This window comes from Ruditapes philippinarum, unplaced genomic scaffold (genome assembly GCF_026571515.1).
Source record: "Ruditapes philippinarum isolate M1 unplaced genomic scaffold, ASM2657151v2 ctg481_1_1_1_1, whole genome shotgun sequence".
In the NCBI taxonomy this organism is placed as follows: Eukaryota; Metazoa; Mollusca; class Bivalvia; order Venerida; family Veneridae; genus Ruditapes; species Ruditapes philippinarum.
This window is the reverse complement of record NW_026866246.1, coordinates 189,882-202,623: the sequence shown is the minus strand read 5'-3', so window position 1 is coordinate 202,623 and position 12,742 is coordinate 189,882. Positions and strand designations below refer to the sequence as shown.

Below are 12,742 nucleotides of genomic sequence, written 5' to 3'. Positions count from 1 at the left end.
TTATTTATAATCGTTGAAAGGACCATTTTTCCAGAGGTACTACCTACTGTCGAACTGACACTTAGATTTTGTCTAGTTCATGCATCATGTTATAACAACAAAATAGTCAATTGATGGCAAAATATTAACTCCAATTGTCTTTGATTGCATACAGTTGTTGTCAGTTTTAAAGCAGCATGCCACCAGATTCATGCTTATTTTCATGAAAATTTTGAAAATGTATTTGAATGTGTAATATTGTGAAGAATAATTTATATATACCGACAATAACATTTTGATTTGATTTGAAAAAATGCCGATTTCGTCTTGTGGCCAATTTTGCATTTGGGTCGATTAGGTTGTGGGCCGAAACGTCCTGTTGCGGACCAAAATAATAATTTATAATTTTTTACCCTTATAGGGCGAGAAAACATTATACTGATTAGTATGCTGAAAAAAAAACCAACCGAGAAATTGTCTCGACGTGCATATCTTATTACCTTTAGCTGTGCGTCAGTCCTCATTGATTTTCAAAATTTGTACAACATTAATTATAAAATTATAATAATAATCCGAAATACCGGTGTCTATGTAAACATATACCTAGATCATTAGTCCGGTATTGCACAATCATGAGCAGCTTCAATATATTCTTAATTTAGCAACCGAAGTTGTCAGTTGATTGTGAAATGCAACATAAACACTATATATACCCATGTCAAGCAATATTTATCACATGTAAGATGTGAAGGGTTGGAACTTATTAGATTTGAGTTTTTAACTTCTAAGTATGTTTTTGTACATAATACTAAATACTAGAGACAATTTCAATTAACAGAGCTGATCATTTTAAGACTCTTCTTCAGCAACTTTTAATTGAAACAGGTTAATTGTATTTGTAAGATAATGATCAGAGAACTATTAGTCTTGAAGCTAATTTTAGACTTTCTTACCAATAAGACTAAAAGAGGGATTGTTATTATACACATGTTTAAATATGAAGAGTTTATTTTTTTTATTTACAGATTAGCAAGATGACAAATTTGTCGGAAACAGAAATTTTAGCACTTTGTGAAGGAGAAGCACTGCGATTGTGTGAGAAAACCACCATTATTGAGACCATAATCTCACTGACCAAACACAACAGTGCACGTGTAAGGCAGAGAGCACTAAAGGAAATGTGTCCGTGCAGAGTAAAGGAAGATCTGTCCGACTTCTGGAACAGAGTGATGGAAATGATAGATGACGAGTCGGCCACTGTCAGATACCAGGTAAAATCTAGATTATTTACTGAAACATTAACCATGGTGACTTTGATCTTGATATCTACCAAGATTCAGATTTTACATGTATTTAAGTTATTCCCTCTGGCACTTTTTCTTTAAAGTGTGCCATGTACTAGTATTTATTATTACAAAACAAAGTTACAAAACTATGTTTTGTGCGTCTATTAAATGTATATAAATATGAAATCCATTTTGATGAACTCAATTTTTACATTAAATTACTACATCAGGTCATGCACACACTCTGTGATGGTTCACCATCTCACATGGAGGACAATGTTGCCGACGCCTTAGACATCTTCAACAACGATGCTGACAAGAAAATCAGAAGGAAAGCCCATCAAGTCTTGACCACTTACAGGAGAACTGGAAAGTGGAACGTCATGTAAACTGCATAGCAAGGGTTGCTATGTCAACATTCATTCAACTGTTGTGGAGATAAGGAATTGTTCAAGTTGTAGAGTTCTCATTGACTGTGTTGTTGAAGGTTGTGCTATGTAACAGTGTCAACGTGATATAAAGTTAAACTGTGCAATAAACTGGACATAAAATTAAACTGTAGTGTGAAAGAAAATTAATTTCCAAGTAGACACATTCTTTTTATCTAATGTTTGGAATCTCTAAAAAAAAACTTTGTTACTTTTATAAATTTCATGAAATTAATAATTAAATCAAAGCTGAAGCTATATCAGTATTTATTCTCACCTACCCATCCACCCACCCATTTTAATGTTATGGTCGGTGAAGTTTTTCAGGTACTTTTCACATGTTTTTCTGTAAAAACTGTATTGTTACAAATACAACTAAAAATATGTATCTGTTTTAGAGCGATCTAACTTTACCCAAATTTAACATTTCATTGTGTTTTAAATAGCACAAAAAACAAAGTATAGTGCTAACATTGCAGTTAAAGAGATCTAAAAGAGTGGAGTATAATTCTGGATTCCAGTCCTTAACTTACCATATGACAGCAACACGGATCCATAATGCATAATTATGGTGTGAAACATTTCAACTTTTTTTCTCAGTTATACATTCATACGTATATGGATAGCAAATACCAAAAACTGCATGTACATAATTAATTCATTTTTTAAATCAGTTAAACATGTTGAATTTTTGCTTTCCTGTAATAATCAAGTTTATTGAACAGGCTATTGACCGTCCAGTTCATAACATACCAGGCTGTATACTATTGGTATGACACTGCTGGTGATAGACCCAACAACCTTTGATATTATATTATGTTTATAAGTTCAGATTTTACACAAGACACCCATAAGAAGATGTTTCATACTAAACATCAAAGCTCTAGCTCATTGGGCTTTTTAAAAGAAGATTTTTTTAAATTTTTTACTATACACATATAGTTAAAAACAATGACACCCCTGGGGCTGTGCCAGTTTTGACCCCAGGGCTTTTATTTGAACAAACTTTGTAGACACTTACTAGAAGATGTTTCATGCTTAATATCTAAACTCTAGCTATTTGGGTTTTTTCAAAGAAGATTTTTTAAGTTTTTGCTATACACATATAAGGAAAATCAATGACCCCCGGGGCGGTGCCAATTTTGACCCCAGGGCTTTTATTTGAACAAACTTGGTAGACACCTATTAGAACATGTTTGATGCTAAATATCTTAGCTCTAGCTCTTTGGGTTCTTTAAAAGAAGATTTTTTAAGTTTTTACTATATGCATATAGGGAAAATCAATGACCCCCTGGGGTGGGGCCAATTTTGACCACAGGGCTTTTATTTGAACAAACTTGGTAGACACCTATTAGAACATGTTTGATGCTCAATATCTTAGCCATAGCTCTTTGAGTTCTTTAAAAGAAGATTTTTTAAGTTTTTACTACAATGTATATGCATATAGGGAAAATCAATGACCCCCCGGGGCGGTGCCAATTTTGACCCAAGGGCTTTTATTTGAACAAACTTGGTAGACACTTATTAGAACATGTTTCATGCTAAATATCTTAGCTCTAACTCTTTTGGTTCTTTAAAAGAAGATTTTTTAATTTTTTACTATATGCACATAGGGAAAATCAATGACCCCCTGGGGCGGGGCCAATTTTGACCCCAGGGCTTTTATTTGAACAAACTTGGTAGACACCTATTAGAACATGTTTGATGCTCAATATCTTAGCCATAGCTCTTTGAGTTCTTTAAAAGAAGATTTTTTAAGTTTTTACTATATGCATATAGGGAAAATCAATGACCCCCGGGGGCGGGGCCAATTTTGACCCCAGGGCTTTTATTTGAACAAACTTGGTAGACACCCATTAGAACATGTTTCATGCTAAATATCTTAGCTCTAGCTCTTTGGGTTCTTTAAAAGAAGATTTTTTAATTTTTTACTTTATGCATATAGGGAAAATCAATGACCCCCCGGGGCGGGGCCAATTTTGACCCCAGGGCTTTTATTTGAACAAACTTGGTAGACACTCACTAGAGGATGTTTCATGCCAAATATCTAAGCTCTAGCTCTTATGGTTCTGCATGGAATTAAATTCTTTGAACAATTTGTAAAGGTGACCACCAAAGGAACATTCCTGTGAAGTTTGGATGAAATTGGCTTAGTGGTTTATGAGGAGATGTCATTTAAAGTAAAAGTTTACGGACGGACGGACGCCGGACGAAAAGCGATCACAAAAGCTCACCCTGTCACTTTGTGACAGGTGAGCTAAAAACATACTGAAATTGTTTTGTTTAGATTTTTCTTCATACATGTAAATTAATGAAGAAAAGATTGATAATAGGAGCATCAGTATCCTAAAATCAAGGATAAACTGAAAATTTTATGCTGAAGCATTAATAAGAGATTAATACACGGCAGAGTAGGGCCGGAAGGTGATAATCGGCCAGCAAAAATGAATAATGACTCCGCGGGCTTTAATACACTTGGTAAATCTAATAGTAACATTTTTCTAAAAAAAAAAATACTTTGAAATTTCTTTCTACAGTTCTACTGTACAGTAACTTCTACAGACTTGTTTTCTTTTTGTATGTTCAAAGTACACTACTATAGAATCTAGAAGCAAGTTTTATTTTCATTTTTTTCGGAATGAATTTGTCGTGTTATTTCTTTAAATTTCAATAGTAACAAGAGGGCCATGATGGCCCTGAGGTCGCTCACCTGTATATAGCCCCCCCCCCCCCCCCCCCGGGCCAATTTTTACCCAAGGGCTTTTATTTGAACAGACTTGGTAGACACCCATAAGAAGATGTTTCATGCTAAACATCTAAGTTCTAGCTCATTGGGTTTTTTTAAAAGAAGATTTTTTAAGTTTTTACTATACACATATAGTTAAAAACAATGACACCCCTGGGGCAGGGCCAGTTTTGACCCCCGGGCTTTTATTTGAACAAACTTTGTAGATATTTACTTAAAGATGTTTCATGTATAATATCTAAACTCAAGCTATTTGGGTTTTTTCAAAGAAGATTTTTAAGTTTTTGCTATACACATATAAGGAAAATCAATGACCCCCGGGGCGGGGCCAGTTTTGACCCCAGGGCTTTTATTTGAACATACTTGGTAGACACCCATTAGAACATGTTTCATGCTAAATATCTTAGCTCTAGCTCTTTGGGTTCTTTAAAAGAAGATTTTTTAAGTTTTTACTATATGCATATAGGGAAAATCTATGACCCCCTGGGACGGGGCCAATTTTGACCCCAGGGCTTTTATTTGAACAAACTTGGTAGACATTCACTAGAAGATGTTTCATGCCAAATATCTAAGCTCTAGCTCTTACGGTTCTTTAAAAGAAGATTTTTTAAGTTTTTACTATATGCACATAGGGAAAATCAATGACCCCCCGGGGCGGGGCCAATTTTGACCCCAGGGCTTTTATTTGAACAAACTTGGTAGACACTCACTAGAAAATATTTCATGTCAAATATCTTAGCTCTAGCTCTTTGGGTTCTTTAAAAGAAGATTTTTTAAGTTTTTACTATATGCATATAGGGAAAATCTATGACTCCCTGGGGCAGGGCCAATTTTGACCTCAGGGCTTTTATTTGAACAAACTTTGTAGACACTTATTAGAAGATGTTTCATGCTAAATATCTTAGCTCTAGCTCTTTGGGTTCTTTAAAAGAAGATTTTTTAAGTTTTTACTATATGCATATAGGGAAAATCAATGACCCCCTGGGGCGGGGCCAATTTTGACCCCAGGGCTTTTTATTTGAACAAACTTGGTAGACATTCACTAGAAGATGTTTCATGCCAAATATCTAAGCTCTAGCTTTTACAGTTCTTTAAAAAGAAGATTTTTTAAGTTTTTACTATATGCATATAGGGAAAATCAATGACCCCCCGGGCCGGGGCCAATTTTGACCCCAGGGCTTTTATTTGAACAAACTTGGTAGACACTCACTAGAAGATGTTTCATGCCAAATATCTTAGCTCTAGCTCTTTGGGTTCTTTAAAAGAAGATTTTTTAAGTTTTTACTATATGCATATAGGGAAAATCAATGACCCCCCGGGGCGGGGCCAATTTTGACCCCAGGGCTTTTATTTGAACAAACTTGGTAGACACTCATTAGAAGATGTTTCATGCCAAATATCTAAGCTCTAGCTCTTACGGTTTTTAAAAGAAGATATTTAAAGATTTTTCTTTCGGTTGCCATGGCAACCAGAGTTCTGCATGAAATGGAATTCTTTGAACAATCTTGATAGAGCTTCATACAAAGAGTATTCCTGCCAAGTTTCATTAACATTGGCCTTGCGGTATCATAGAAGATGTCCTTAGAATATTTAAAATGTGGACGGACGACTGACGACGGATGCCATTTGGTTGGCCATCCTAAAAGCTCACCTGCACTTTGTGCAAGGTGAGCTTATAAAATTGTGTGTACGAAATACGCTTCAGCTCTCATAATAAATAAGGGATTCATGCTAATTTAACTGTTTTATGACGTAAAATGTAACGTCATTGTTTCAGTTTGTGCACATGCATATGTTCAGTGGGCTGATAACTAGTTCTAGGCCCTGGCCGCAAACTGTCACGTGACACTCATAATCAGTTGAAATCATAGGCGATTTTGTTACTATATACAGTAACAAGTGTATTACACGTTATTGGTCTAGACCCATATCAAATGGAGCATTAATCTTGAAAAATTATTTCCAGTCCCGTCATTTAAAATAACAAGAGCTGTCGGTAGGACAGCAACCCTCGACTATTCTTAGTGCTTGATAGTAAAAAAAATGCTTGATAGAGTTACCTCCTCCTGTTTACAGGTTGGGGTCATGATGGTGAACAAGTGTGCAAAGTTTCAAAGCCATATGTCAATGAACTTTGAAAATATTTGAACTATTACAAAAACTTTAACGTAAATTCTAAGTCGAAAAAGGGGCATAATTCTGTCAAAATGCATGATAGAGTTACCTCCTCCTGTTTACAGGTTGGGGTCATGATGGTGAACAAGTGTGCAAAGTTTCAAAGCCATATGTCAATGGACTTTGAAAACATTTGAACTATTACAAAAACTTTAACGTAAATTCTAAGTTGAAAAAGGGGCATAATTCTGTCAAAATGCTTGATAGAGTTACCTCCTCCTGTTTCCAGGTTTGGGTCATGATGGTGACAAGTGTGTAAAGTTTCAAAGCCATATGTCAATGGACTTTGAAAATATTTGAACTATTACAAAAACTTTAACGTAAATTCTAAGTCGAAAAAGGGGCATAATTCTGTCAAAATGCTTGATAGAGATACCTCCTCCTGTTTACAGGTTGGGGTCATGATGTTGAACAAGTGTGCAAAGTTTCAAAGCCATATGTCAATGGACTTTGAAAATATTTGAACTATTACAAAAACTTTAACGTAAATTCTAAGTCGAAAAAGGGGCATAATTCTGTCAAAATGCTTGATAGAGTTACCTCCTCCTGTTTCCAGGTTGGGGTCATGATGGTGAACAAGTGTGTAAAGTTTCAAAGCCATATGTCAATGGACTTTGAAAATATTTGAACTATTACAAAAACTTTAACGTAAATTCTAAGTCGAAAAAGGGGCATAATTCTGTCAAAATGCTTGATAGAGTTACCTCCTCCTGTTAACAGGTTGGGGTCATGATGTTGAACAAGTGTGCAAAGTTTCAAAGCCATATATCAATGGACTTTGAAAATATTTGAACTATTACAAAAACTTTAACGTAAATTCTAAGTCGAAAAAGGGGCATAATTCTGTCAAAATGCTTGATAGAGTTACCTCCTCCTGTCTACAGGTTGGGGTCATGATGGTGAACAAGTGTGCAAAGTTTCAAAGCCATATGTCTATGGACTTTGAAAATATTTGAACTATTACAAAAACTTTAACATAAGTGGTTACGCCGACGCCGACGCTCGGGTGACTGCAATAGCTCTACTTATTCTTATCGAATAGTCGAGCTAAAAATCCTCAGTGGAGTCCCTTTAACTTGCAAGATTATTCAATAACCATAGAGACCGGTAAAGGGGAGAAAATGCTATCATACAATCAATAACTTTTCTTACCCTTTTCAATGACATGAGTAACAAAAACAACATTTATTTAAATCTGAAATACTTTATTTCAGTTTACCACATGCAGGGCTGTAGATCAATTATCACTAATCATAGGTAGTCAATTCTACATGTATATAAATCACTGATGACAAAGTACCATTTCATATTTCCTATCTAAAGTTGTACTTTTTTTCAAAAAATTTTTTACCCAATATTTAAAAGTGTGAAAAGTTTGAAGCTTTATTTTTTAAATTTAAATTTTGTTTTTAAAAATTATAAACTAAAATGAACCCATAAAAATTAAGCATATATGGATGTATGTTTACTTTAAAAGAAGGAAAAATATAAACTGCATTATTTCTGTTTCTATAAAAATTACTGAGAAAAATATTTCTTTCCCTTCAAGTCAAATGCCCATACCATTTTTTTAACCCCATAATACAAGCAAAAAAAAAATCCCCCCAAAACTTTAATTTTCCCCAATTTTTGCGGGGTTTTTTTAAAGTATTTTAAACCCATTATGGGGGTTCAAAGGGTGACTTGCCAAAATTTTAAAACCAAAGTGAGAAAAATGTAAGTACAGTACTCCTTTGTGCATTATTTCAGTAACAAGCAGGCATCCAAGTAGTACCACCAAACTTCTGTAACCTAGCTGGAAATCTTCCTCACACGAAGGAATTCTTTATCCCAGACAGGATATAAAGTTGCATAGGTTAGTGGCAAGTGATCTGACGTTAAAACCCTTCAATTTTCCCCGGCCGCAGGCCCCCTCCCATTTATAAAAACAAAATCCAACGGGTCAAAAAAAAAGATTCTTTTCCCTGTTGTCTGCTTTATTCTAGAAATCTAATAATGAAACCCCTTACATTAACATTGGATTGTTCTATATTCAATGCAGGACAAGTCTACTATACAAATTAAGGGGTGTATTGGTTGAGAAGCAGATATGATAGTTTTGCGCGAAGACAAAATTTGTAAAAGAACGCTATGAATAAATGACATTGGATACAATGACCCTGAAATTTTTTTTCCACATTTCACAGAATAAATGTACCTTAATATTAATCAATCTTTTCATAACAAAAATAGTATTGTATACCTCTATATATACAAAAAGAATAACTTGACATAGGTTATGGTAAATATTTTACAAATATACACTTTCACATAAACACATTTACAACTGCTATATAATTAATCATCTACCCTTCAATAAATTATAATTAAAATGATTTTTATACTTAAAAGTTAAAGAATATTCTTTTACAGAAAATCCAAAAGTATCATTTTTTAAGTGTATTATATTGCGAGTAAAAGGTCATTTAATCAAATGATATATACACTGGAGTCATGCTATTTTAAAACTTACATTAATTTCTATAACAAGTGAGAAAGGAAATGTACATATTTCAAGATTTGTTACATCAGGGGCGTCTACATGATATTTAGCCTGGCTTTCTGCTCTGCGGTCATATAAATGTTTCCTTAAATACTTTTACCATTTTTTATTATATTAATATCACCTTTTTTTTTTTTTTTTTCTTTTTTTATTTTTTAATTTGCACCGGGGCCAAAAACAGTATGTTTTTTTTTTTCGTGTCAAACTATTAAAGGGACTAATTTTAGAAATTTAACAGACAAAATAATATTATAAATTTCGCTTTATTTATATAAATTATTGTTAATCATAAAAGGTGACAATGGAATCCATTCATTCGATAAATAAAAATGTGCAGCTTTCATTCAAAGTGCAACAGCTACATGTACGTTTATTATACAAATGAACCCAAAGATTACAAATTACCCACATTTTGTGAAATAAATAGCCAAAAGTCAGGTGTTGAATTTTTCAACAATAACAAGAACATATTTTCTGATAAACTTTTGCTAGGTATTTACAAAATTGATTAAAATATGAATATTTAAAATAACAAGAACATGCATCTTTACAAGAGATTCGACATTTTAATCGTAACAACAGTAAAGAGAAAGAAGCAAATAAACAACAACAATAACATATATACTTTGTTTCTGTGGCAAATAAAGAGACTAAGCTACTCAATTTTTTCTATGTCACTATGCCGTGTGTGTGGGTGGGGGTGGAGTGTCTAAGAACGCAACTTAAAATAAACTTCTCTCCAGTGAATAAAATAAATAATTACATTTAACAAGACTACAAGCAAGTTTCTTATAATGTAGTGACTTCTTAGCTTTGTGTGCAACTTTTTCATTGATAACAAAAACAGTGTAAGTAATGAATACTGACTTAAATCACTTTTTTGACAATGTAGATGTGTAATAGTGCCATAATTTTTTTTTCTAAAAGACTACCATTTCAAATACGACAACAGTATAAAAATAAAATAACAAGATCTTATTTTTTCCCCCCATCATATACTTTTCTAAAGAGGAGCAAGAATCTTTGTTAAGGTTTTTTTTATTAATTTTTGTATTCAGTTTGTAAAATAAATTAATAAATAGGTGATCTAAATAAAACACTATGATCAGTGCTTGGCAGAGATTGCTTGAAATATTTAAGTAAGATTATTTACAAATGATCTTCAAAAATCAGTCTTATAGGAAAATAAACATACAAGTCTTCCTTAAAAGTTTTAAATTTACTTTCTACCTTATTCCACCACCCCTTATTTTATGTTTTCAGTAATAATTAACATGAAGACAATGCATCTTAAATAAGTTAAATATACACTACAGATCACACATTGTCACCTTAGTGCAGTAACAGGTTAAGTCCTTCTAAATTTAAAAGCAGTTAACCAGTTATTGCACTAAGGTGATGACATGCAACTTCATGAGAACAACAACTGTAGCAGTCTGTCTCTAGATTGTATATTGTTTACAAATCTCAACATTTTCCTTATTAACTCTTAAACAACACAAATAAAATTTACAGAACATTCACAATGACAAAAACACATCTTTTAAATATTTACATTAAATATCACATATAACTTCCCACTTTTTAAATAAAGTGATTTCTAATTCTGGGACAACAGAAAAATCAAGTTTTAAATACTCAATAGCTGTGCAAAAATATATTGCATTGTATGCTGTTGAAAAGAAATTTATATTGTTTTGTTTCTGGTAAAAAATATAATGCCCGAGTAACAAAGACAGGCAAGTTAAGTAACACAGCTTCTGTAAGTCACAAGTTGCTAGGAAATTGTTTGAATTGTTTATACATGGCTCTAAAGGCTGCATTTTATTGGCTTTTTTTACCAAGTGTTATTTTCCTTCTAGTGTCTTGAGGAAAGAAAAGGGAATATCTGCCTACAAAATGACCATTACAATTTGTATCAATTATAATTATGTTTATTATGGACAATGTTGCCTACACATTCCACTACTTTGTCAGTCAATAGATGGACGGTTTGATGGACAGACCGGGGAAAATATGCATCATCCCCAACTAGAGGCACAATAATATTTCAAAATATTAACATTTATTGAATCACAAAATGTAATTAAATGTTTTTTCCAGAAATTTTCCAGGATCACATCAATAGTACTTCCATTCTCTATTCTCCCAGAATTACAAATAAAGAATGGATTTTCGCAGCATTAGATAGCACACAAAGCCATGTTCTCATAAAAAAATTTGAACGAAAAGATACCACACAAAATACAAAGTGATGATATATGTATATTATGATATCATGTCAAATAATATTCACAAATCTCGAACTGTCCTGTCACTAAAATTTTGGGCTTAATTAATCGATTCTTTATGTCAGGATTCTTAATAAATTACTTTATTAAAATATTAATTTTCCATACTAAAGCAATTGCTAAAGTCTGCAGTTGGTAATACTCTCTCAAAGTGTGCCCCTGCATGGACCAATCAACGGTTGTGTAGGTTTTGTGCTGGTTTGATTGGACCTGCTGTTTTTAGTTTCAGAGAAGATGTTATTGAGAGACAGACTCCATGAATGGCAAGTATAAAATATATTTCAATAATGTGAATGTAAAACAACATAAATAGAACATTATGAAACCAATCTTGAAACTAATAAGGCTACTTTCTTATCATAAGCTTCCATGAACAATAGTAGTCAAAACTAAATCAAATAAAAATCAACAGCCATTTTTTTTTTCATTTTACAAATTTAAAAACCAACAAGGAAAAAGTATTAAAGTTTAAGTTATTCCGTTTTGGAAAAGCATTAAAATTTAAAAACCAGAGCTAAAATTTCCCCACAGTTTTTGTTTACACTTCTCCCCAATAAAATAGCTATTATTTTTTCCCTAAATTTAAAAGACCTTACCTTTTTAGTCAAACCCTTTACAACATGTAGGGTTTTTTGTCACCAAAAAGGAAAAATGCGAAAAACCAATAGATCCTGAAAACAAAATAAATTAGAATCAATTAACCAATAATTCTTACCACTATCTTCATGTTTCTCATATAACAATTCATATAAAAATACAATAAATCTACCTTTTATCTGTACCCATACATCATCTTTTACAATGTGTTTTATCTCCCTTAATATCTTATTGATAGTCCATTAATTGTTAATTTGTGTTAACAACTAGAAATGTGTCATCATTGCCACGGATTGCCCCCCGGCATGCAGCCCCAAAATTTCAGATGTATATAATATTTAGTTTTCCAAATTTTTTGCACAAATTATTTTTTCATTTTTTAAGTTCATAAGCCCCTTAAAACTTTTCAATGTTAACACAAACCATTTTCATACAATGTTCAAGGCACTGAAATTATTCGTCGTAAAAACCTTTTGAAAATAGCCATATTTCATATTTGTAGCCAAAATAATGGCTACAATACATTTCAGTGCTGAAACTGAAAGTTCAAAAATTTTTCCAACATTCAAGAAAGATAAGTTTGTCCAAATCAGTGAACACGACCAAATTCAAAACTTAAACTGCTTATTCCTAAGATGTATCTATATTATTTCCAAAGTGAAAGGGACATAACTCTGCCAAAAATGTCAATCAAACCA

At 32.8% G+C, this 12,742-nt stretch overlaps 1 protein-coding gene across 2 annotated transcripts; it reads left to right on the top strand.

Annotated features, from left to right (window-relative positions):
- The first annotated feature begins 571 nt into the window (after nucleotides 1-571).
- LOC132731896 (uncharacterized) lies at nucleotides 572-1,951 on the top strand. 2 transcript variants are annotated; one of them, XM_060718195.1, is made up of 3 exons: nucleotides 572-717; nucleotides 1,005-1,250; nucleotides 1,496-1,951. In XM_060718195.1, the coding sequence occupies exons 2-3, from the start codon at nucleotides 1,014-1,016 to the stop codon at nucleotides 1,652-1,654; spliced, it is 396 nt and encodes a 131-aa protein (XP_060574178.1). In that variant the 5' UTR covers nucleotides 572-717; nucleotides 1,005-1,013; the 3' UTR covers nucleotides 1,655-1,951. The 2 variants fall into 2 exon arrangements, with proteins under 2 accessions (XP_060574178.1, XP_060574177.1); XM_060718194.1 differs by having other exon boundaries at nucleotides 592-767.
- The last annotated feature ends 10,791 nt before the right edge of the window (nucleotides 1,952-12,742 follow it).

What these genes read in the sequence shown, in the direction of transcription:
- LOC132731896 (XM_060718195.1), top strand. Translation starts at nt 1,014, where the DNA reads ATGACAAATTTGTCGGAAACAGAAATTTTAGCACTTTGTGAAGGAGAA. An exon ending in CGGCCACTGTCAGATACCAG is followed by an intron (nt 1,251 to 1,495) that starts GTAAAATCTAGA and finishes TTACTACATCAG; the next exon opens with GTCATGCACACACTCTGTGA.